General features: G+C 43.1%; 1 protein-coding gene across 3 annotated transcripts in view; it reads right to left on the reverse strand.

Annotated features, from left to right (window-relative positions):
• Window positions 1-26,780, reverse strand: part of SCAPER (S-phase cyclin A associated protein in the ER) — a 98,620-nt gene that overhangs the window by 40,151 nt on the left and 31,689 nt on the right. For all 3 annotated transcript variants that reach the window (XR_011601030.1, XR_011601029.1, XM_070953498.1), the window contains exons 16-23: window positions 24,614-24,769; window positions 23,980-24,122; window positions 22,951-23,032; window positions 22,499-22,651; window positions 21,007-21,114; window positions 17,706-17,842; window positions 12,920-12,985; window positions 8,591-8,702 (exon numbers count right to left, since the gene is read on the reverse strand). Coding sequence is in view for 1 of the 3 variants with exons in the window: in XM_070953498.1 (XP_070809599.1) it covers window positions 8,591-8,702; window positions 12,920-12,985; window positions 17,706-17,842; window positions 21,007-21,114; window positions 22,499-22,651; window positions 22,951-23,032; window positions 23,980-24,122; window positions 24,614-24,769 (957 nt within the window). In the remaining 2 variants the exon portion in view is untranslated. The remainder of the gene's footprint in view (window positions 1-8,590; window positions 8,703-12,919; window positions 12,986-17,705; window positions 17,843-21,006; window positions 21,115-22,498; window positions 22,652-22,950; window positions 23,033-23,979; window positions 24,123-24,613; window positions 24,770-26,780) is intronic.

Here is a 26,780-nt window from a genome sequence, read left to right on the forward strand (position 1 = left end):
ACGCCATCACTCTGCTAAACAAATAATTCCTTCAACACAGTCAAACTATTCACTAAGTCTGCATTACTATTAATCTTCTCATCATTCCTATCACCCATCTCCTCCCACTTATGACTGTATGACTGTGACCGTGTTGCTGGTATCCTTAAGATTTATATTGACTGTTTCCCTATGACTATCATTAAGTGTTGTACCTTATGATTCTTGACGAGCGTATCTTTTCTTTTATGTACACCGAGAGCGTATGCACCAAGACAAATTCCTTGTGTGTCCAATCACACTTGGCCAATAAAGAATTCTATTCTATTCTATTCTATTCTATTCTATTCTATTCTATTCTATTCTATTCTATTCTATTCTATTCTATTCTATTCTATTCTATTCTATTCTATTCTATTCTATTCTATGAAGCAGTATATAACTCTAAGTGCTATTGCTATTGCTATTGCCCTCCATCCAGTCAGAGCTGAAGAAGCTTCTTGGATGAGATTCGAAACGTCTTCCAAGAAAAACCAGAAAGTCCAGTTGCCTCTTGAAAAATTAAAAAAAGGCACTTTTGGGAGACCTACAGAGGCACACTCTGCATAAGCTCTATTAAGATCTCTTAAATTTCAGAACTCAGAACTAAGGAGAAATTTCCTGACGGTTACGACAATTAAACCAGTGGAAGAGTTGGCCTTCAGACGTCGTGGGTGCTTCTCCATCCCTGGAGGTTTTCCAGACACTGGACGACAATTGATCTGAAGAGGTATAGGATCTGCTGCTTGAGCAGAGGAGGGTTGGACTAGAAGACCTCCAAGGTCACTTCCAACTCTGATTACTCTGAATCGTGGTTCAAGCTTTCAACTGATGGTGGAAAACCATTTTCATTTGCAAAATGAAAAACCCACCCCGGGAAAAACGACTGACCCGCCGAAAGCCACTCGCTGAAGATCTGACAATGTGCAGATTCTAATGTAAATAACCCAGCCGGACTCTGCAACCCGCCAAGCCGACATTCCCGACTGTCTCTGCGCTGCGATAAACACTGTCTGCCTGCCGGCAGTCGCCCCCCCCCACAGGACACTCCCCTCCCCACATTTCACAGTTACGACAAACACTGGGCTGAAATGTAAATACCTGACCTCAAGACCGGGGTTTTTTTTGGGGGGGGGGTGTCCCAACAAAATTGTTGCTTGATGTGTAAAAAAATTCCCTGGTGTTAGTGGTCAAGAAAGAAAGAGACTTGCAAAAATTCGCAGAGCAGGCCACGGAGTTTGGTCAATGAGTGGAGATTAAAATAACAGCCAAAGAAGTGGGAATTTTAAGGGAGTTTTCCCCTCCCCCCCCTTTTTCCCCCTGAACTCAAGGCAATTTTCTCTATCTTTTGGAAAACAGTTGGGCTGGGAAGGGGTATGTCAAGTGACTTTTTCTACTTTTGGATGCATTGACTGTGACTTGTAAATCTATCTGCAATTAACTCCCCCGTGCATATACCACACTTCTTTTGAAATTAAAAAGAATTACTCGAAGGGAAATTAAAAAGAATTACTTGAAGAGCCTTGGTGGTGCAGCGGACTAAAGTGCTGTTAAAGTAGCACTTAGCTGCCAGCTGCCTGCAATTACTGCGAGTTCGAATCTCACCAGGCTCAAGGTTGACACAGCCTTCCATCCTTCCGAGGTAGGTAAAATGAGGACCCGGATTGTGGGGGCAATAAGATGACTTTGTATAAAAAAGAACACCGCTTGGGGGGGGGGGCAAAAAGCCCTACTAAGCAGGTATATACAAAAAGTATGAAGGCTATTGCTTAACGCATTGTATGCCACCCTGAGTCTCCGGAGAAGGGCGGCATATAAATCGAACCAATAAATAAATACAATAAATCATTCTTTTAGCACTTGGCCACAAGTGCTTTTGGGTTAAAATGAATACAGAAAGGTGGATCTTTCAGCTGCACGCTTCACGCTCATACTTTGGGGGGGAAAATATCGGAGTCATTGGGTTGAGTTGGTCGGCCTGTAAAAATTGAACGAACGAATAATTAAAACCTCGCAAAGCAATGCAAACTGAGCGGCTTCACGGCTTTTGCAAAGGCAGGGCGCGCGGGAATTGAATCGGCTCCCCAACTCACACATGAAAAATGATCAAGGACGAGAACTGGTCTGGTTTCTCTGGGGTGAGTTGGGCTGAGAGAGAGAGAGAGGGTGGGGGGACCGGTCCAAAGTCACCCAGTTGGCACTCATGGCTAAGGCGACGCTAGAATTCACCGTCTCCTGCTTTTCTGGCCTGATGCCTTCACCACTAAGACCAAACTGGCTTTTCTCAGTTTATTTATTTATTTATTTATTTGTTTAAATTTCTATACCGCCCTTCTCCAAATAGGACTCAGGGCGGTGCACAGCCTAAGTAAAAACAAAGCATACAAAATTTAAAAAACAGTATTAAAATAATTACATATTCTGGCCGTAAATTAAAACAACCCAATTTAAAACCAATTTAAAATTTAGCTCAAGCCAGTTACTCTCAACATCTTTTTATTTCTCTCGGGGAAAACACCCACACCGACAAGGAGTTTTTATTTAAGCAAGCGCTCCTGGGCTTGTACCAATTTAAAAAGAAAAAGCTAAGAGGGACAGGTTTTGAGTATCTGAGAGAGAGAGAGAGAGAGAAATCCTCTTTTCCCCAGGGGCAATTCCTTGTCCAACCCCGGCCATTAGCAAAGTTAAATCAATGTAAGGAGCTTTCCTGAAATGACAGCTCCCCCCCACTCCTGGCTTTGTTGTAAGGTTGGGGGTCTGGGGTTTATTTCTCTCTCTCTCTCTTTTTTTTATGCTCCCGGGGGAAATTCAATTAACAGTCTCCCTCTCCTCCTCTCCGTCAGGAAAAGTGACACTATCAAGATCCTCACCGCCCACCGCCCCCACCCCCCCACCCCCGGACAAGCAAGCCGTGTCTACGGATTTCTCGACTCATGATTTAACAAGAGAATTACAGCCGGCTTCTGGAAATGACTATGGATGCTATGTGTCAGAAACAGCATGGCAGCTGCGGAAATCTATCTCCCCTGACCCCATCGATTTGGACAGATAGGAATAATGATACCTCAGGGCTGGCTGACAAATGCTTAGGGGGAAGGATGGAGGAGGCGGGAAAGAGGAAGAGGAGGAGGAAGAGAAGGAAGAAGAATAGAATAGAATAGAATAGAATAGAATAGAATAGAATAGAATAGAATAGAATAGAATAGAATAGAATAGAATAGAATAGAATAGAATTTTTATTGGCCAAATGTGATTGGATACACAAGGAATTTGTCTTGGTGCATATGCTCCAAGAGGAAGAGGAAGAGAAGGAGGAGGAGGAGAAGAGGAGGAACAGAAGGAAGAAGAAGAGAAGGCGGAAAAGAAGGAAGAGGAGGAGAAAGAGGAAAAAGAGGAGGAGGAAGAGAAGGTGAAGAAGGAGGAGGGAAGGAGGAAGAGAAGGAGGAAAAGAGGAGGAGGAGGAAGAGGAGGAGGAAGAGGTATGAAACTGGTGAGATAACAACCAGCCTTAAGAAGACAGTTGGGTCAACGTAGCCCAGCTATCTCCCATGGTTTTGAAGGATGTCTCTCTATGGCCAAGTAATCGTTGACTTAGGACAGGGGTAAACTCCAGGGGCTAGATCCGGCCAGCGGGGTGCTTAGATCTGGCCCTGGGAACAGCGGACTGGCCAGCAGTGACTCTGCCAGCGAAAACAGAGCTCGGGAGGACTGCACGCGGCCCTCCTGAGCTCCATTTTCACCGGTAGAGGGTTGCAGGAGGCTGTCGCAGCTGAAAACAGAGCTCAGGAGCCTTGACACTTGGGCCACCACAGGCGCCCCCCAACACGAGTGATGTTGAGCTGGCCATGCCCTGGCCTCACTCACCCCGCCCCCCCCACCAAGGTCAAACACAACCCTGATGCGGCCCTCAATGAAATTGAGTTTGACACCCCTGACTTAGAAGAACACAACCCCCCCCCCCCATCATATAAAACCCAAGAATTATATGGAGTTTGTGGTGCAGAGACCTTCATTTTAGTCTTCAATGAAGTGACCCATCCAGCCTTTTTGACGTTGAGTCAAAACAAGTCTTGGGGGGGAAAAAAAAGAAAAGAATTCAGAGTCTAGAGAGCCATGTGTTGGACTACACATTCCATCTTCCAGGTCAGAAGGTCATAAATAGGGGCATGATGGGAGCGGGTGCCGCAACGCAACGGGCAGGATATCAAATTGATGGAATTATTTTCTGAAAGGCATTTTGTTCCCCGGCATTATTTATTCATTTATCTCTCTATCACAAGGATGAAAATTTTGGTGAATTTATTTTTGTTACCGGATATAAGAATTTTGCTTTCAAACTTACGATTTATTTATTTTTTACTGTGTGTAACACCCGATTGGTTTTTTTTTCTCCTCGTCCTAGTTGCTAATTTATTCAGCCTATTTAGACTGAAAAAAGGCTGTAATTTTTTTTCCCAAAAGAAAGTCAATAGCATTATTCACTGAGGTTGTTTGCTCTGTGCATTCGCTCCCCAATGTCTCCCTTGTAATAGTACAACTTGCGGCGAATTTGCGAAGAAAATTCAATAAACGTTTGTTTAGGTTACTGTATTACGACACAATTAGCAATGGTGTAATTACAGAAAGAATCAGAAATGCAATCTATGCTACTTCCAACTGTAAGACTGAAAGACAGATACCTACTGGCGATAAGGGGCAAAATACAGGTTTGATTAAACCACAGGGTTGTTTGAAAAAAACATTGAAAGTTCATGTTTATAGCAATCCCTGGGAAAATCCGTATCTATTTTTCTATTAGCTGATGGATATCAATGCTAGTCACAAGAATCTATGTTTTCCTGTTAAAATATATATACACCCTCGCCTTACAGGGGCCAATTAAGAACAGGTATTTGTAATATTGTACATATGTTTGCTTATCCTAATCCACCCCGAGGCCTAAAGAACAGTTTGTCTTCTGTATAAGATTTAAATTATTTATACTAAAGGCACGGTCCTATTACAGGGTCAGCTCTATCCCAATAAACCTTTGAGTTACAGAAGTGTTGCAAGCTGCATAAAATTTGGGTTTTGTTTGCTTTTAAAAAAAATAAAATAAAAACACACAAACCCTTCCCGGGTCGAACCCAATGGTAGCTTTTCAACTGGCGATATAATTTAATCCACTTTAAACCGTTTTATTCCACTGGCTATTCTGGGCAGATGGCGTAAAAATATCGCAAGGATTATAGAGAATGAAAAGAAGAAATTTCATTAATGATAAAAAAAAAAAACTGAAGAGAACCTTAGTATTTTTAAAGCCAGTTTCTTGCATGAGATGCTGTGGGAAAGATGGTTTGTTCATATCAAGATGGGGAATTCTTTCTCTTCCTCCTCTTCTTGTTCTTTTTCTATTTCCTCCTCCACCTCCTCTTCCTCTCCTCCTTTCTTCTTCTCCTTCCTTTTCTTCTTCCTCCTCTTCCTCTTCCTCCTCCACCCTTCCTCTTCTTCTTCCTTCTCTTCTATTTCCTCCTCCTCTTCTTCTTTCCTCCACCTCCTCTTCCTCCTTTCTTCTTCTCCTTCCTTCTCCTCTTCTTCCTTCTCTTCCTCTGCCCTTCCTCTTCCTGTTCTTTTTCTTCTATTTCCTCCTCCTCTTCCTTTCTTTCCCTTCCTCCTTCTCTCCCTTCCTCTTCCTGTTCTTTTTCTTCTATTTCCTCCCCCTCCTCTTCCTTTCTTCTTCTCCTTCCTTCTCTCCTTCCTCCTCTGCCCTTCCTCTTCCTCTTCTTGTTCTTTTTCTTCTATTTTTTCGTCTTCCTCTTCTTTCCTCCACCTCCTCTTCCTCCTTTCTTCTTCTCCTTCCTTCTCCTCTCCTTCCTTCTCTTCCTCTGCCCTTCCTCTTCCTCTTCTTGTTCTTTTTCTTCTATTTTCTCGTCTTCCTCTTCTTCTTTCCTCCATTTCCTCCTCCTCCTCCTTTCTCCTTTTTCTCCTTCCTCCTCCTCTTTTCTTCCTCTTCCTCCCCCCAGGAGATGGATTTAACTTCATGTAGAAAGCCACAGATGGGCTATCAAATAAGGCTAAGATGGACACTCATAACGCTGTGTGATAAACTCCAAACGAGACGCATCACACGCTTTCCTTTTCCAGAAAAGAACCTTGTGATGGATGTCGCCTAACCCAAATCTTTCAGCCAGATTGTTCCTTATTTATTTTTCTTCCACCGCTTCTGGTACTTGCATTGCAATGAACCCAAACGGAGGCTGGCTTTGCCAGAATCTGATATTGTACCACATTACACTCGGCGGCACGGGTCAGGAAGCGTTTTGCCTTTCTAACTTCCACCGGCTTATAAACTTTGGCAGATTTGAACTCACTTAGGAAGGGGTTGTGTGTGACATCCTGCCAGTTCGGAGCAGCAGGCCTGGCTGGATATTTTTTTTTAAAAAAAAAGAGGCTGCATAATTAGAAGGAGGGCAGAGGAATTCCTGGTCAAATCTATCTCGTTTAAATTCTGTTTACTTGCAGTAATGGCATACACATGTCAGGATAAGTTGCTGATAAGCTGCACAAAGTTGATCTTATTCTCCTGCTACTCAAAACCCAATTTTAAATTCGTTTTCAATCAATAGACCAGGGGTCGGCAGCCTTAAACATTCAAAGAGCCACAAAGGTCCTAACCGGAAGCCCCCCACTCAATTCTGGAGCCGACAGGAAGTCCAGTTCCCCTGCCATAGAGTCTCCTCCTACAGCAGCGTCCTTTTTCCTCTACCTGTCCTAACCAAAAACCCTATCAATTGTGGAGCCGACCAGAAAATCCGCCCCTTGCCATAGAGTCTCCTTCTGGCATGGCGTGCTCCCCCATCCAACCGGAAGCTCCTCTCAAAATTGTGGCGCTGACCGGTGACAGGGAGCTGCAGCAGAGGGATGAAAGAGCCACATGTGGCTCCAAAGCTGTGGGTTGCTGACCCCTGCAATAGACAGAGGAACTGTTCAACTCAATCAACCAACGTGAAGTTGGTTTTAATGGAGGAGGGCATGGTTTTAAGGTGTTAAGGATTCTCACGAAGGTGTTGAGAAAGGTCGCAAAGACTTTAGGGACAACAAATTAAAACTGGATGGAAAAATGTTGAAGGGAACACGTTCTCCAGTACGATTATTCCTTCTCTTTCCAAACTTAACACAGGAAAGCCTCCCCCTCAATCCATCAATCTGAAAGTTATGAAGAGCTGCTTGCACCTCCTGAACTGCGATTTTAATTATGGAAAATTCTCATTCGTGATGATTTCAAACTAGCAATGGCAAGATCATTGCAGAAGGACATTTTTAGATAAAAGAGCTGGCCGTCTTAAAAATCAGATCTCCTTTTAAACGTAATTGTACTGCACGTTTTATGTCAAGCGATAGAACCAACCTTTTATTGGTTCATCAGTTTTAGCATGCTAGTAATTTGCTTTAATGCAATTTCATAAAAAAAAACTGACTGTGGAAAAAAGATAAAGAGCTGTCTCTCAGATGTAAAACAAAAATCAGAAAATAATAAAATGGAAACGCTGATAGAGAACAATACTGTAGAGAACAATACTGTAAAATTCTGACATTTGAGTGTCAGACTCGGCAAACGCTGTTCAGAGCTTGATGTGTTGATTTTGGAAAGGCAATTAATTTAATTATTTGGGGGGGAGGGGAAATGGAATAATGGTACTCATCTCCCTATTTGGCATTAAAGAGTTTGGGGTGTTGATCTAATGGTGAAAACCTTCCTAACATCAGAAACAGCTATAAAAGCGTTACAGTTGTGAAAGAAATAAAATGTTTCTGTTGATGCTTTAGAACAATGCATTTAATGGAGAAATTAATTTTATCACATTCATCTAATTAACATTAACTGGATAATATTTTTATATAATTGGCTATATTATAAAAGAGCCTAGTGGCGCAGCAGACTAATAGCCTGTTATTATCATTCAGCTGCCTGCAATTACTGCAAGTTCGAATCTCCCCAGGCTCAAGGTTGACTCAGCCTTCCATCCTTTCTAAGGTGGGTAAATTGAGGACCCAGCTTGTGGGGGCAATAAGCTGACTTTGTATAAATATACAAAAGTATGAAGGCTATTGCTTAACGCATTGTAAGCCGCCCTGAGTCTCCGGAGAAGGGCGGCATATAAATCAAATCAAATAAATAAATAAATAAATAAATAAATTATATATTATATATAGCCAAGAGTCTATTTTAAAGCAACACTGGGGAAGAAATACAGAATGGCACATCAGCCTACTTTAGCTTTCTAATCTTTTCCATTCATTTAACCTCAGCATTTCAAATACCTTCAGCATAATAACAAATATTCAGAATTTGACTGTGCTTTTTCTCCTCAACGTTGGCTTGTTTGCGGCTTACGGCAAAGTGGAAACCCAGCCACTGCGGCTTGCAAACTATGGCTCGTGGCCTACGTGATCTGTGAGCCAAGCCACCACGAGCATCTGAGAAACTCAAGAGATTTATGAATCTCCAGCCAAGACTGTACGTAAGGATTTACATTTGCATCAAAAGGGCACGAGCTAAATTGGCGTTGAGCAAGAAGAAAAGGGGCCTTACCTCTTTTTCCAGGATCCGTGAAACCTCTCCCAAAATCCTATCCAGAGCGGAGATTTTGCTACCATCTTGAATCTGAAGCTGCTTCAGCAAATCTTTCACCAGTCGTTGTAGCCTTTCATGTTATCGAAAGAAAAAAAGGGGGGAAAGAAAGGAGGGAGGGAGGGAGGGAGGGAGGAGGAAATAGTGTTCAGAACTGGGAAAGTTACATTCCAGTAATATTTCAATGAGACCATCTTCACTGTACGATGATTAAAAGAGGCAACCAGTACCACGTCAGGGGTACGTTGACGGTGAAGGGTTTCCATGGGGCTTCTCCTAGGTAAATGGGCACGGGAGAGGATGGGCACAACTGACTCTCTGCAGAGGCCTTCGGCTATTCCTGGGTTCGCCTGTAGAAGATTCTACCATATTCTTGAACACTTTTAACGTTAACCCTCGAAGCAGGGAAAAGCCAGACAGGCATTAGACTGGCCACTATCAGACAGAATCTGGAAGGAAAGAACTGTGGTTGGGAGTCAGCCTTGCCATAAGGCAGAGGTCTTCAAACATGGCAGCTTTAAGACTTGTGGACTTCGACTCCCAGAATTCTCCAGCCAGCTATGCTTCAGAGGCTTTTTTTTCTGAAGCTCTGTTTCAGAGGCTTTCAGAGGCAGGAAAAAGTTTTTTCTGAAACGGAGTTTCAGAAGTTTCAGAGGCAGAAAAAAAAGCAAGGCACAGAGCTCACAACCAAGGAACCTGTTGCTAAAATTCACCTCTGGGAACAGCCAGTTGGGGGTGTTCTGGGAAGCCAATCCACCTGCCAATCAGCTTTTTTCTTATTTTCCTCCCCAAAAACTAAGGTGCGTCTTATACTCTGAAAAATACGGTACTCTATTTTAGTAAAAGGCAGCTAGAGAACACCCCACTCCTTTTCCTGCCTTGTAGGATGGTTGGGTGTAGTTTAAAAAAAAAAAAAATCATGGAGTGGGTTAGCACTTATTTTGCAAAAGAAAAAAAAACCCATTTTTAAAATGATGTATCAATCATAATATTTCAAAGTGGCAATTTTGAAGAATATGGGAAGCAGAGAGCACACCGTGAAATAATGGAAATAATGTAAAAGAAATAGAAACTGCTCTTAAGGAAACTGTACCAAAACAAAGAGAACATCAGGTAAACAAGCTGCAAACCAGTTTGTTTGTTTCTTCCACCTTAACTAGGAAACTCAAAGTATTGCAGTCCCAAGAGATCTACAGAACGGGGGTGGGTAGGTGGGTGAAAATGGTTCTAATGCATTTAGGACCACAACTTATATCGTTAACAACTATAAACAGGCTTGGAAGCAATGTTTACTTTCTAAAATAGTTTTATTCAAAAACTGAGGGTTTTGGGGTTTTTTTTGTTTTAAAAGAAAACATACCTTCCTGTCACTAGAAAGCATTTCGTAAGGCAGATCGTTTAGTTTTCAAGAGACAATTGTACATTCTGGCTTCAGAAACGTATTTCCAGCTCTAATCAAGTCAAATGGAATTCTATGTTTTTACATTTTCCTCCCATTCATTTCTTTTTAAGACTCATCGTAAAACCGTCTTCCTCCTCCTTTTCTTGGCTCGGTGCAGAATATAAAATTACCTTTCCTTTTGATTACTTCATTTCTGACCATATTGCTTAAATTCTTGGCCCAGATTGAGGTGAATTTTTGGACTGAGCTGTTTGTTGGCTCAGAGAAGGGAATCTTATTTCCTGCTTCCAGGCTCTTCTTTGGTGACAATTGATGGGAACTCAGAACCTCTGTCAAGTTTCAGGATGTGTGAGAAGTTTATTTTGCTTGTATTTATTTGACTAATATCCGACCTTGCTATCTGATTGATGGCAATGGAGATTTTTTTTTAAGTTTTAAATATCTTTTTTTTTTTTTAGAAGGTTGAAACCAAAATGAGACTTCCAGGATGTTCTACAAAATTTTCCACCTCTTTCCATAATTTGGAAATGCAGGTAGATGCCAAATTGTAAAAGAAACAAAGAGTGGACCTGCACTCCTGAAGAAGTCATAAGCTCCAACAGGTATATACAAAGATGTTTCCACCTTCAGATCTGGAAGAGGCCACCAGTGACGTTTCCACCTTCAGATCTGGAAGAGGCCATCAGTGACACGTCCATCATGAGATCTGAAAGAGACTTCTAGTCTATCTCTAAGAAGTCAAGCCAAGGGAAGAAAAGAAAAGAGAATTGGGTGGAAGACGACTTTATTCACCTGTCTTCCATGATTATGGACCCTCCAGGAACTATAGTTCAGTTGGATGTGGGCAACTGCCAGAGAGAAGATCATATTCCTATTCTGGGGGTAAGTGGGCACCAAAGGAAGGACAGCTTAAGACTTGGCTCCATTCTTCTTAAGCAAATCTTCTAGTCAGATGGGCAAAACCACGCAGCATAAATGTAATTTATGTAATGCTGACATCTAAAAGAGGCAATTTTATACCAACTCATGACTTCTGGGTATGCAAGCCTCTCTCTTTTTTTTTTGCTACGCCTACCATCTTTAGATTTGTCAATATTTATAGTGGCAACAACAAGCTGTGTAAGAGTATTTACATTTACAATTGGTTGCAACATTGCCTTTAATCAGCACTACAATCACTGTGTACACTGGAAATGGTAAAGCTAGATGCAAAGTTTATTTTCTTTCTTGTTTTGTTCCATAAAGACAATTTAGCTTATTATCCTACTGGCAACGGTTCTCTTATTACGTCTCTCCCCAAAGGAATGGGCTGCAAGTTTTTTCTGTCTCTTTGGCCTGCAGCAAATCCTAAACCTTTTCCGTCCCCAAAACTAAAATAGGAAACCAGCTTTCCTTTTAACAAGAAACTCAGATTAGGGGTATACCCAGGACAGTGGCCAAAATAGGCCCGCTGAGGAATAAGAGGGAGCTTTAAATATTGAAGGAGGAATTCTACACCAAAGTTTAAAGAAAGGCAAGGAAGAGGATGCTTATTGGATCAAAAACAAGCAAGAAAGCAAAACCTTCAGATTTAGGGCCAAAGAAGATTAAGCAGGTTTGATGGATGTGGGATGGAGGGATAACAAGAAGAAGACAAATAGGGAAACCAATGGGGGAAATTTTTTATGGGCAAAACTGGACCATAGCGAACAAAGGGCTCACTTTACGACCGACGTGTCTGATTCGCTGAACAACTGCTGCAAAAAATGTCATGAAACTGGTTCGATCCTGCGATGACTCACTTAAAGATGATTGTGACTTACAACCTTAATGTAATTTGAGGACTACCAATACATAATTGTATTAGCTCAGCTCCATTTCTTTCCCTTCCACTCATCTGTTTATTTATCTGTTCTCCCTAAATCGTACGATGAACAGTTGAGGGAACTAGGTATGTCTACTCCAGTGATGGCTAACCTTTTCTGGACCGAGTGCCAGAAATGCGTGTGGATGCACACGCGTATGCCCGAACCCCCAAAATGCAATGCGTGTGTGGCCCCGTGAATGCGCCCCGCCTGTCGATGTGGCTTCCACACATGCGTCCGTGCCACCCCCGTGCATGCGCACGCAGCCACCCTGATGTGCCCCACCCCCATGCATGCATGCACAGCCCCCAGCACGCCCCCTGTGCATGCACGGCAGAGACCCAAAGACCAGCTACCCAGCGGGATATATGCACACACGCTTGGCGGAGCTGAACTGAGGTGACAGCTCGTGTGCTCACAGAGAGAGTGCTGCATGCCACCTCTGGCACGTGTGCCATTGGTTCACCAACATAGGTCTAGTCTACCCAAGGAAAGGACTGGGGGGGGGGGACATGATAGCAGTCTTTCAAAATTTAGGCAGGGCTGCCACAAAGAGGAGGAGGACAACCTATTCTCCAAAGCACCAGAGGGCAGGAGGGCAAGAAATAACAGATGGAAACTTATCAAAGCCTTGAATAAAGGAGAAATTAATCAATGGAGCTTCTTGCCTCCTGAAGTTATGGGTGCTCCATCCCTGGAGGTTTCCAAGACAATCATTTGATTGGGATTGTATAAGGTCTCCTGCCTTGAGTAGGGGGTTGGACTAGAAGATCTCCAAGGGCCCCTTCCATCCCTAGGAATCTATGTTCTATTGATGGAGCCTCTCATAATCCTGTCACTGATTCACCGTAACGGTTAATTCCTACCATTCTAGGAGCTGCAGACCTCAAAAGCTAAAGTGTTGAGCCCGGCTGGGGCTCGCCATCAATGGAGGTAAAGGTACCAGAATGGGACAGGTATCCTATCCACAAAACAATATTTTTGTTCTGATGTTCTGGGTGCAAATTTGACGGACAAAAGCTTCCATCCGGATGAAGGACTTACTTTGCTTTGTACGGAGACTCACAGGAGACATTTTTGGACTCCACTCCGTTCTCGTACTCCTTTGCCCTAAGATGAAAAGGAACAGCGGAAAACGTCAGTTAGGGTGTCTAGAAAGCACATTCTGCGCTGAGCATTTCATTCCATTTACCATTTTACCTTCTCTCCTTTTTTTTTCATATTAACGAGGGGGTAGAAATTAGCGGGGTTCTTGAAAACCTTGATTAATTGGAAAGTAATTCTATCCTGCCAAACCCTGTTTGCTATTCCCAATCCTGCTTTAGGTTTCATTCATCCCGTGGCAAAATGTTTGAAGTTTTTATAAGCTGCAGCAACCCCAGCCGTCATAGGTACTACCGGAGAGATTTAAAACACTTTAAATATGAAAACAAGCAGCTTAGGGCACTTCAGAGACTAAGGAATATATCAATTCATAAACAACTGTAAATTACAGAACTGGATTTACTCTCTAATACCGGATGGCAATTTGCTCATTGTGAGAAAAGAAAAATACTGTTTTTTTAAAAAAAGCACCCAAGTGAATGATTTGCATCTCATTAACAGTTTGTTAATAGCCATTGATGTAACCCACATGAGTTTCCCTGCAAACAGAAAAGAGATCTATGAATGGCTGGTTCACTTTGGGGAAATGTAAATCAGAATTAGAATCAAATGGGAAAAAAAAGAATTTGGGTTTATCTTGGAGACTTGCCACAGGGTCTGAGAGAAGGGCAACTGTTCCTTGGACGGCGCTTAATTTTGCTGGAGCCAAAATGAGTATAAAACACACCATCCCATCAGCAACTCGAAAAACAGCCCTTAACAGGCCTTGCGAAAGTAAATTCTGGGGAATTCTGGGAATTGAAGTCCAAAGGCCTTAAACGTTGCTTTCATGTGCATACTCAAGGGCTACTCTACTCAATAACCCATAACATCAGTTATGAGCCAAGAATATCCTTAACAGTGGTTGTTAAGTTGTGCTACCTCTAACTCAGTGGTGGGTTTCAAATTGTTTTACTACCGGTTCTGTGGGCATGGCAGGGGAAGGATACTGCAAAATCTCCATTTCCTCCCGATCAGGTAGGACTCGGGAGGCAGAGAATAGATGGGGATGGGGCCAATCAGAGGTGGTATTTACTGGTTCTCTGAACTACTCAAAATGTCTGCTACCGGTTCTCTAGAACTGGTCAGAACCTGCTGAAACCCACCTCTGCTCTAACTAGAACTGATTTGTTAAACAGCCCCTTTCAAATGATATTCGTAAGGTTTCTTGATCCAGCTCAGGGGAGTCGTAGGTAAGGCTTTAATCCGTAAATCAAGGACTACCCAGGTCTCCTGGTCCTCTCCCTTTGATGTTGTAGAAGGAGGCGGGTGGAAAATAGAAGCGAATTGCCCCTCTTATGTGTTCCTCTTCGACATTTCCAACGTCAGTTAAGTGTCCCTAAACCGATGGGGTGCGTGAGACAGACTGACGTGGGCGGCTAAGCAGGGAGACTCTCCGGATACGAAAAGCTTTTAAGGCCGGGATAAAAAGATTGGGGCTTTTCGTAAGAGGAGAAAGGAAGAATTCTGAAGCAGACATGAGGGGCTCAGCCAAACAAGCAGGAAAGTTGATTTTCAAGTTTCACAAGACGGCAAGTTCACTTCTCTGCGTTTGGCAAATATTTATCTCCCTAAATACATGCCCCGGGGTTGTTTTCTCGCTGGCTTATGTTTTCCATACCTTTCTTGATAACAGCGTTTTGATTAACCCATCATACTGAGTGACAGACATTGTGGGAGGAAGGCGGTGTAACTTCAGTGCATAAAATCAGAAGAAGTTGGTAGCACAGTTTCCAGCTAGCACATTTTGTTACAAACAAACACACAAGCATTTGTAAGTTGGATTTTGACTTTAAAAAAAAAAACACACACACACACCAAGATGTTCCTGCTTTACTCTCCTGGGGTAGCAAGAGTTGAAATCCAATATTTTTTGAGAACTTGAGGCTGGGAGAAAAATGGGTTATGCTATGAATCACTTCCCTTTATATTACAAAGTCTTACTGAATGTGGTAAACAAAGCTCTATCAGGTTCAGTGTGCTGGAGAGGAAAAAAAAAATAAAATAAAAACCCAATACATGAAACTATCTGGAAAATAAATCTTAACGCAAAATAGTCCATGCCGTAAAGACGCCAGTCAAAATGGGGGAACATCTGCTATCTCGATCCACAGCTGTACAACGAAAGGGCTAAACGCCACAAAAAAAAAAAACCCCAAAACACCCGAGAAAGATCTTGAAAAAAGAAAAATTGGAACTCGGTCATTATATATGTTGACTGCGGCGAGAATTCTATACGTGCAAAAATGGAAAGATACGTTAATTCCCACAATGGAAGAACGGACGGAAAAACTGATGGAGCTGGCAGATATGGCAAAATTAACTGTTTTAATTAAAGAAAAGAATGCATCCAGTTTTGCTTCTACTTAGAAACAGCTTCTGGACTTTATGCTACAAACAAAGAGACAAAAAAACAAAAAAAAGGGAAACTTTGATATTTTATTTTGATGATTGGATTACGTTTATTATAAAAATGGCTATTACTTACTAAATATGTAAAATAAAAAGTTGAGGTTATGACTGTATTTTGTGTTTGACTGCACCGAAAAATTTGGCCAAATTCTGTTAAACTGTGTGCAAAATTAAGCAAACTTTAACTGCCCAGTGATAATCCAGCACTAATTGAGATATAATATTCTGTTTGTCTTCTATTATTATTATTTTTACTATTATTATTGTTGTTTAAGTTCTTTTATTGGTAATGCTGGTGTGTGAGTGTAATAAAATTGACTGGTTGGGTTTTGATGATTAGATTAGGTTTGTTACAGAAATGGCTAGCGCTTATTAAACATGTAAAGTAAAAAGTTGAGGTTATAACTGTATTTTGTATTTGTCTGCACTGAAAGTAACTGGAAGTCATTTTTTTTTCTTTCTTTTTTACTTCACACTCCACTTCGGTTTGTCGTCCTCCCCTATTCCCTTTTTATCTTTTGTTTCTATTTGTATTTTATATTACAGGTAATCTTTGACTTACGACCATAATTAAGCCCCAAATTTCTGTTGCTAAGCGAGATATTTTGTGAAGCTTGGCCCCATTTTATGAGCTTTCTTGCCACAGTGGTTAATTGACTCACTGCAGTTGTTAAGTTAGTCACACAATTGTTAAGTGAATCTGCCTTCCCCATTGACTTTGCTTGACAGAAGGTCGCAAAAGGAGATTACGTGACTCCGGGACACTGCAACAGTCATAAATATGAGCCAGTTGCCAAGCCTCCGAATTTTGATCATGGTGACGATGGGAATGCCGTCATAAGTGTGAAAAACGGTCCCCCGTTTTCTGTGCTGTCGTAACTTCGAACGGTCACTAAATGAATTGTTGTAAGTTGAGGACTACCTGTATAATAAATTTCAACTAAAAATAAAAAATACCCCCCCCCCCCCAAAAAAAGCAAAGTGATGATTCAACAGGACTCAATTTCACCATGCCAGAATGTTATTGCTGAGTCTGGATTTCGACTAAGTGGAAGGAATCTAGGAAACCATTTATAAAGTCTAGGCCGAAGCATGGAACATCTGCATCGGAAACCTCCAAACTCCCAAAGTACGACAATCGACTTGTCACATTTTTTTAGCCCGTTGACAAATGGCAGGTCTGACAACTCACTTTCCCTTTTAAGATATTTCTAACTTTCTTGGTCGTGGCAGGCAACAAAATTGATTAAACCCAGCCCGGGGATCTGACACTCCGGCCGACGAGCTTCTATTTGTTGATTACTATTGATTTTCTTTGATACTTCATTTTAAAAATCAATAGCCGGGAAGAAAAATAGGCCTGGTTTAGACGTACTTAAAACCTGCTATTGTGCGCTGGGAGAGGGCAGAGATTTTGGCAGGGCTCTGGCATCCAATTAGGAAGAAAGCTCTTAACAGGTGGAAGGCAGGGGCTGGATCAATACCCCGTTTTCTTCCTCAATCAGAGAAAGTGGCCATAAATTAGACTCATCAGTGCTATTTTCAAGATGTTCCTAGAGCAAATAACTTCAAAAGGGTTTTGCATTTTTTCCAGACTTTCACAGCAGCTTTTCTGAAGGGCACGAATAAATACATTTAAGCCTTTTCATGCAAAAGAATGAATGAAAAAAAAAACTATCTATCTATCTATCTATCATCTATCTATCTATCTATCTATCATCTATCTATCTATCTATCTATCATCTATCTATCTATCTATCTATCTATCTATCTATCTATCTATCTATCTATCTATCTATCTCTTTGTTTGCATGAAAAGGTTTAATGATAAATAATATATATATTATATGTATATGCAGGTAGTCTTTGACTTATGACCCCAATTGAGTCCAAAATTTCTGTTGCTAGACTAAACATTTGTAAAGTGAGTTTTGTCCCATTTTACGACCTTTCTTGCCCCAGTTGTTAAGTGAATCATTGCAGTTGTTAAGTCAAATCACATGACTGTTCAGTGAACCTGCCTTCCCCGTTGACTTTGCTTGACAGAAGGTTGCAAAAGGGGATCACATGACCCCAGGACACTGCAACCGTCATAAATTTGAGACAGTTGGTCATAAGTGTGAAAAATTGTCCTAAATCAGGTTTTTTTCAGTGCCGTTTTAACTTTGAACAGTTACTAAACAAACTGTTGTAACAAAGACTATGTGTGTGTGTGTGTGTGTGTGTGTGTGTGTGTGTGTGTGTATGAGTTTATGTGCGTTTCCAAAGCCGATACCTTGAGCTCATCCGTGCCTTCAATTTCTTGGCTTTCTTTTTTGTCCTCTGCCTCTCTTCATTGTCTTTTCCAGGCTCGGAGGGAACTGTGTTTTCTACCACAATGTCCACAATGTATTTCTTTAAGGAGAGATGTTCCTAGAAGAAAGGAGAGAGCAATGAGAACACTGAAAAGATTGTACCCCACTCTGGCTTCCGTTCCTGCACCCTAAAAATGAGAAACCCACCGTTCAAAAGCCAGAGAGTATTAAAATTGGTAATGTCGGAGTATATTTTTGTTTACAAGAGTAATGTGAAGCGGTATATAAGTCTAAATGCTGTTGTTATCTTCCTTCCTTCCTTCCTCCCTCCCTCCCTCCCTTCCTTCCTTCCTGCCTGCCTGCCTATTGGTTAGAATGCAACATTGCAGGCTAACTCTGTCCACAGTCTGGAGTTCAATCCTGACTGGCTGAAGATTGACTCAACCTTCCATCCTTCCGAGATGGGTAAAACGAGGACCCAGATAGTTGGGGACCAAGATGCTGACTCTGTAAACTGCTTAGAGAGGGCTGTGAAGAGCTATGTAAAGTCCTTACAAAGGACCTGGGATAGCAGATCTGGATATAACATCATGAAACATCCACATCTGCCTAACCCAGGTCCTTGGTAAGGATTTGATAGGTATACAAAAATGCCAAACCGAGTCTGAACATCTGGCTGACTGTGCGATGATCAATAATAATAATAATAATAATAATAATAATAATAATAATAATAATAATAATAATAATTTTGAATACAGACGGATCGTCATTTGGAACACAGAGTCGAAGAAAAACAACTGGAAAAAAATCAGAAAATATGGCAAGTTGGCCATCGAAATTACGCAATTATGGATGAAATATGTCACAGTGATACCCATTGTCATTGGGGCACTTGGTACCATGTCCAAGAATTTCCCAAAATGCATCAGGAAATTGCAGCTTCCTGCAATAACACCAGTGGAACTTGAAAAAACTGCACTACTTGGAACATCGTACATCTTAAGAAGGTACTTGGTTGATACCTAGGACACTGGCAGCAACCCAGATCAACCATTAGAACCAGTCAATGGTATTTGTGACACATTTTAAAATGTTTAGTTGACTGAGTTTCATATTTAATGAATAAAAGAGATGATGATGATGATGATGATGATGATGATAATAATAATAATAATAATAATAATAATAATAATAATAATAATAATAAAATAAATAAAAATAAAAACAGCAATAACTACTAGGATTGGGATTCTACGCTGTAATCTTTGTCAATAGAATTTTCTAACGCTAAAGACAAGTTCTGTGGTTCAGTATGGAAACCTTGTCTGGAATTGACCTCTCCGATGGAGTTATTTCGGTTGTGTGGCAGGCAGCTCTTACCCATTCTGGGCTTAAAACAAAAATGTGTCAAAGATCAAGTGTATGTTATCTGAAGTGTCAAGTGCAGGAGGCTAAAGGTGAAATTTCATTAGGTCAGAGGTAGTATAAATAAAAATCTTATACATCAGAGAAGAAGGGTCATTTAATATGAAGGCATCAGAGGTGAAAAGCAATAACTTTAAGTAGGAATAGTGCATTCACCTAGAGGTGCCTCCATTGATTAAAAATAAAATGGGGAACAGAGAGAAGTAAAACTCAGCTGACTCAACCACATTATTTATTCCTGTATTTTCAAATTTTACTCTTAAGTACGCAAACCATAAATGTTGTTGTTCTAACGGATATAAATTTTGCCCAGAGCTGTATGTAGTAAGAAAGACCAAATTATATTAGAATTTATCATAATACTTTGCTGACTGTTTTAATCGTAAAACCGATTAAAACGAATTAACTCAACAAACAACAGGGTACTTCCGGATTCCAAGCAAAATGGGGAAAAATTCAGAAAAGGTATCAAGCTCTCAGGAGGATTAAAGATTAAAGGAAGACTTCTTCTGTTCAATATGTCCTGCAGGAAACAGCGATCTTGAACACAGGATTGGAAAATAAGAGTCGGTCCATGACAGAGTATTTCTTTCAGGACTTCCTCAGGAATACCCAAGCATTAATGGATCGCATCAAAAGACCCATTGGCCAAAGCAACCATTGATGATGACTGAACTTCCAGGATGTTGGCGGAATCCATCAAGCCCGCCCCAAAGAAACAGTATAGCTTGCCATCACGTGTTAACCCAGCCAGAGTGTTGCATAAAAAATGGTAGTTCCAAAAAGCTCAGCTCCAGTTTTCCTGAAAGGTTTAAGTCCCACTGCAGCTGGGTATCTCTCCATCTTCTTGCTCCGAGTAGGACAATGTAGTGAACATGTCTTCCACAAATGCTTCTACTCTTCTGACTGGTTATTTAGACTTATGGTCTCTTGAATCCTCAAATTCATTTATGGGCTGTGTTAAGACCCAGGCTCTAACCTAACGTTTCTCAACCTGGACACCTTTAAGATGTGTGGATTTCAACTTCCAGAATTGGCTAAGGAATTCTGGGACTTGAAGTCCAGACATCTAAAAGTGTTGTGGTCCACTGGCAGCCTGAGGAGCTGGCAGCAGAGTCTGACAGTGAGGAGGTTGGGGGAGGAACATGGGCCAGTCCTGGAGTCTGGGGAAGGCTCGGACAAAGGCTCTGCGTCGAAGGCGGAGAAAGGGCCATCTGGGAGGTACATGCTGCCTCCGGAGCCTCCAGAGTCGGACCTCAGCGAGGCAGAGGAACAGGGGGAGCCTGTTCCCAGTGCGTGCATGCACAGAGCTGTCAGAAGGCAAGAACAGTTAAAACAAAAGGGATGACTTGGGAGTAGGGCTGGGAGATGATTGGCCCCTCCCATAAGACTTAAAAGAGGAGCAAAGGCACGTGGGCCCTTTGCAGGAAGCAACCTTGTTAATTCTGTTCAGTTTAAAATCTGAAGCTCTGTTTGATTCTGGACTCCGTGTGGCTTTGCCAATTAGGTCTTTGGCAGCGTGTCAAGGGAGATAAAGATGGGTGATTATCAGCCTTATCCCGAAGGACTCTTTACAACTATTTTGGGACTCATCTGTGAATGAACAGAATTCACAGCCGTTGAAATAAAAGAGGATTTTGGGACTACACGTGTGTTTTACTGACTCAGGAAGCCTAGGTCAGAACAAAAAGTTGTCAAGGTTGAGAAACAATGCTTATATCTGCTGCCTGTTACACTGTCCTGGATTACAAATCCTTCAGATCTTCCAGCAATTGGATCAAGGCTGTGCCAACATAACAACCATTTTCTGTTGGATAATAAAAATTAGGGGGAAAAAATAGAGAGAAGACTTACCACTTCTTCATCGGAGAGTTCTCGGCCTTGGATGCTGCTGTTTTCCCTCACGGCTTGTTGATGCTTCTTCCCCTTAATGTGGCTAAAGAGATACACCTCCGAGGAAATCTGGAAAAGGCGCGACATTTGCTCAGTTCATTCATGCCAAAACTTGAGAAAGCCAACCCAACAGGTCATGGCTAGTCCAGCTGCTACAGGGGAGAAGTTTGATGGACCTGGCTGGGCAAAGAGGAGATGGTTCTCCACTGTCCTTCACTGCTTTTCTCCAGGTCAGATGTTGAGGTGTCTCTTCTCAATGTGCACCCTTCGGAAGAAGCTTCTTGGATGAGAAGCGAAATGTTTTCCAAGGAAAGAAACGGGGAAGTCCAGCTGCCTTTGGGAAAAACAACTTTGGGACAACCGTGACACCCTGGTTGATGGAGAATCTCCATCGATATTGAGTCAACCCAGCCCGACCGGCAAAGCTCAAGGCTTTGGAGGCGGGTGTCAACTGGGAAGGGATGCCTCAACATCTGGCCCAGGGAAAAGCAGTGGGAAGTTTCTTCTGCTCTGCAGAAATGCTTTGTCTTGGAGGATCTCTGCAAGGAAGAAATGGCAGGGAAGATCTACTCTCCCCTTTGAGAGATCCTCATCGTGAGGGAGCCGCGGTGGCACAGTGGTTAGAATGCAGTAGTGCAGGCTACTTCTGCTGATCACCAGCTGCCAGCAGTTTGGCAGTTCGGGTCTCACCAGCTCAAGGTTGATGCAGCCTTCTGTCCTTCTGAGGTGGGTAAAATGAGGAGCCAGATTGTTGGGGGCAATAGGCTGACTCTGTAAACTGCTTAGAGAGGGCTGTAAAAGCACTGTGAAGTGGTATATAAGTGCTATTGGTTCCTTCCTTCCTTCCTTCCTTCCTTCCTTCCTTCCTTCCTTCCTTCCTTCCTTCCTTCCTTCCTCCCTCCCTCCCTCCCTCCCCCCTCCCCTTGTGTTACAGTGGTTAGAATGCAGTATTGCAGGCTGATTCTGCACACTGCCAGGAGTTCGATCCTGACTGGCTCAAGGTTGACTCATCCTTCCATCCTTCCAAGGTTGGTAAAAGGAGGACCCAGATTGTTGGGGGAAAGAGGCTGACTCTATAAACCACTTAGAGATGGCTGGAAAGCACTGTAAAGCAGCATATAAGTCTAAGTGCTATTGCTTCTTTGCTTGCTTGCTTCTCCCTTCTCCAGTGGTTAGAATGCAGAATTGCAGGCTAATTCTACCCACAGTCTGGAGTTCGATACTGACTGGCTCAAAGTGGACTCAGCCTTCCATCCTTCCGAGGTCGGTAAAATGAGGACCCAGATTGTTGGGGGAAAATATGCTGACTCTGTAAACCGCTTAGAGAGGGCTGGAAAGCACTGTGAAGCGTTTTACAAGTCTGAGTGCTATTGCTATCTGGACACAGCTAAGAAGGCCTCGATGGCTGAGGCACACTTTGGTCTCAAGAGGCTAGTAAGAGGGAGAGTCCTACCACAACATTGCAGAGGGAACACTGCTTCTTTCGCTCGTAGGGGGTGAGCTTGGGCGCGTAGTCCGTGTTGGCGTGTCTTCCGCTGCTTAATTCGGCGGCTTTTTCTTTCCTCTGTTCGATCTGCTCCATGTGCCTCCGGATGCTCTCATCGTGCTGCGTGCGATCGAAAGGTTAGAGGCGCGTCCCCCGATTGGTTGGAAGGTTAACAGCAGGCCTGACAGAGATCTCTAGGCCGGTGGCTCTCAACCTTGACTTCACCCCCTTTAAATACCTTTTGTGGTTGCAAACCACGGCCACGCACCCCCAAGACTTAAGATTTAAATCGTAACTTTGCTTCAAGCCCTTGTGACATTGTGTCGTTGTCCCACCCCACACCCCTCGCCGGGGTCCACAGATCCCAGGTTGAGAACCACTGCTCTGTGAGTTTATGGAGATGTCTTTCTGGTCCATACCTTCAACTGGATCTTTTTCTGGAGCTCCTCCATGGCTTCTTGCTGGGCTGCGGTCAGAGCAGCTAATCTCTCTTCCCGATCTCTACGCAAAGAGCAGAGACATGGAAAAATGAAGGCACTCGAATGAAGCAACATCTTTTCTGGTTCAGACAGGAAGGCGGTGCAGAGAGTGGTAAGGACGGCAGAAAAGATTGGAAATTTACTTCCTTCTATCCAGGACATGGCATATAAGCGATGGTGGAGCATTGTCCGTACGATTGTCTGGGATCCTACACATCCTCTTCATGGCCTGTTTTCCTTACCTTCTGGGAGGGGGCTTCGTGGTATCCAAAGCAGAACATCTACACTCATTTTTAATGTGGGCCAGTATGCTCGCAGTAAAAAAATAACATTAAAGTTATCTTATCTTATCATTTTATTTTATCTTCTCATCTTATCAAGAGTAGCAAAATCCAGAAATTCATCTTGTGTATGTCTCTTTTCCTCCATTCATCCAATACAGTGGTGAAATCCAAATTTTTTTTGGTATCGGTTCTGTGAGCATGGCTTGGTGGGCATGGTATGGCTTCGCAGGGGAAGACTACTGCAAAATCCCCATTCCCTCCCCACTCCTCGGGGAAGGATATTGCAAAATCTCCATTCCCACCCCATTCTGGGGCCAGCCAGAGGTGATATTTGCCGGTTCTCCGAACTACTCAAAATTTCCGCTACCGGTTCTCCAGAACCTGTCAGAACCTGCTGGATTTCAGCCCTGATCCAGTAGTTCCAACATACTCCAATGCCTTTATGGGTGTCTCTATTTTCTAGGGTTAGACCCCCAATAAATGAATTTAGCATTTGCACATTCTATTTGCAAACATTTCTCAATTCATGGCAAGTTTAAGATGGGTGGACTTTGACTCCCAGAATCCCCCAGCCTCCGGGAATCGAAGTCCATGCATCATAAAGTTGGCAAGGCTGAAAAACACTTGACCGAAACTCTTGGGTTGGAATTAAATTAAAAACTGGAAGTGGCTTCACAACGGCTACCTGGCCCGCTCCCGAGCTGCATCTTCCCTGGCTTTCTCCTTCTCCTGCCTCTGCTGCTCAATCCGAGCTTCTTGTTCTTTCCTCTTCATTAGCAGCTCTTCCACCCGGGCCTGACGCTCCGCTTCCAAAGCTCGCTTCCGTTCCTAGAGAGGAAACAATTCATTCTTAAATATGGAAATTCTAATTGGTTTACACGATACAAAGGACAGAAGCTTTGGGATGGATGGATGGATGGATGATTGATGGCTGGATGCAGATAGCTAGAAAATGGATGGATAGAGATAGATAGACAATGGATGGCTGATGGACAGATAGATAGATAGATAGATAGATAGATAGATAGATAGATAGATAGACAGACAGAGAGACAGAGACAGACAGACCATATCATCATGTTGAGTTCCATGTAGGCTAACTAGCTGATCCAGAGCTCAGTAGCATTTTAGAGTGAGGAGAAGACAAGGAAGAGAAGAAAAAGGAAGAGATGGAAGGGAAGGGAGGGAGGGACAGGCTATCACAATACTGTTCCAAAGTAGGACAGTAGTAAGGTGAAGCAATAAACCATTAACATCTCCTCTCTTCTTTGTTACTGACTTCTACAACTCCTTCTAGCCTTTGTGAAGTTAAGGGGTACCTGGACAGCTTCGTCGCGGGCTTGCTTCTCTTCCTGCCTTCGTTGGCGCTCTTCCTGTAATTCATTCAGTCTTTGTTCGTATTCTTTCAGTTTGGACAGAACATCGTGGCGCTTATTCTGGGCTTCCAACGTGTTTATGAATGCAATTTCATTCACCTGCCAAAGAGGGAATTGGGAACTCCGATAACCACGATAAAAATTGGATTGGAGCAAAATAAAACGGCAAACCCTTTAGACAGTTATACGCCACTCGGTTATGGGAAGTGAAGTAATTTGGTTAACTTAAACATGACCGGCTGGAGAATTCTGGGAGCTGAAGTCCACCCACCTTCACGTTGCCATCACTGCCTTAAGGGAATCAGAGAAGATTTGTGGGGTTCTCGACGCTTTCTGAGCTTGGCTGTTTCCTTGCAGACATTTCACTACCCAACTAGCAGAGAAAATTTATAGGGGAATGAATGAAATGTCTGTTAGATCTCTGGAGCTGGAGCTCCAGGACAGATGGATCCCTGATGGATCTCCAAGAGTGCTCAAGTCCTCCACCGCATCATCAGATCAAAGCGATTTGTGCAACGTGCTTCCTTTTTGTGCAAAAGGTCCCCTAACTGGATTTCTGGGGACCCTCACTTCCTGAGAATGAATTCACTGGCTTGGGATGGAGAAACACCATCCCAATGCACGCGGATTCCCTAAGCCTGTGATGGCGAACCTGTGGCATGTGTGCCAGAGGTGGCTCGCAGAGCCCTCTCTGTGGGCACACGTGCTGTCGCCAGCTGCTCTTTCGGGTTTCGGCACATGCATGTGAGCTGGCCAGACCTGTCCGGCGCACATGCATGCACCAGAACCCGGAAGAGAGCAGCTGGCTAGTGCACATGCACGCCGGACCAGCTGGCCAGTGTGCATGTGTGTGATGGAAACCGGAAGAGCAGCTAGCTGCCACGCGCATGTGCGCTGGCCACCTGCTCTCCTCTGGGTTCTAGTGCTCCAGCGCATGCGCATGTTCCAGTTTGGGCACGGTGCCGAAAAGGTTAGCCATCCCTGCCCTAAGCAGTGGTCTCTCCCCCTCTTTAAAAAGCATTTTCCGTTGTACCATACTCCCTTCCCACTTCCTCTTGCTTTCTCTCTCGGCTCTTGCCCTCTAGTTCTCAAATCTGCAGAAGGAAAGCGCAAGGCAAGAGAAAGACATTGGATATTTCTGTCCTGAGCTGAGGCTAAATGGCCTCTTTTGACTCTTCTGATTTTCGTACTTTCTCTCCCACCATTTACAGCCGTATCAAACATCCCCAGACAGGGTCTAACTTTCCGCTTTGTTTGCCAAGTGGAACCTATTTGCAGGATGGATTTTTTGCAGCTCACTGAGCGGGTGGTGGTGGGAGGGGGGGGAAGGGAAAGGGGAACAGCTGTGAAAGTCTCAGCCTTCTTTTCCTATGCCCCCCCCCAGCCTCCCCCCTTCCCCACCGGTAGCTCTGACCCAATTAGCCGCGATCTCGGGGTGCAAAGGGCCGGGGATCTCGCGCCCAGCTGAACCGATGCAATGCTTTAGCACATCTGCTAAAGTGGGAATTATGACAGGTTGGGTTGTTAATCTGATTGCCAGGGTCACCCGGGATTAAGGAAACCAGGGCCCGCAGGTAAAAGAAATGACAGCAGTTCTAAGGGAAGGACAGGAGCAGCCAGCAGGCTAATGGACTTATCCAACTGGGTCTTCTTAAGGGCTCACAAAGCATTAAAAACATGACTTTTCAAAAATAGCACCCGGTGTGTACACACGCAGAGACCCTTGAAATTCTCCGTCTCCTGTGGAAATGAAAATCAGCTCTCGCTGTAGCACAAATATCTTGCCTACAAATCAACTCTCCACATCACAGTAGTGAACATCAAATTTATAGGACGGCTCTGCCTTCTAGTTATCAAACTGAGACAAGGGCAGCACATTTTAAAAAAATAAAAATAAAAAAGCAGTTCTGAATTAAGATGCCAAACCAGGCAAACAGAAACCTCGGCGCAAAAATTCATCTCTCTTCTCTAACGGAAGGGCTTTCCCATCAAATCTAAGTGGCTGCGCTTATTTCAATTTATTTAGCTTAAGGTTGATAGGTTGTCTTCAAGGAACTGAACCTAGTGATGAAAAGGGACAGAGAGAAAACTGTGTCCTTTGGTGGAAACA

This window comes from Pituophis catenifer, unplaced genomic scaffold (assembly GCF_029215685.1).
Source record: "Pituophis catenifer annectens isolate HBS135680 unplaced genomic scaffold, rPitCat1.0.hap2 SCAF_14, whole genome shotgun sequence".
Lineage (NCBI taxonomy): Eukaryota > Metazoa > Chordata > Lepidosauria > Squamata > Colubridae > Pituophis > Pituophis catenifer.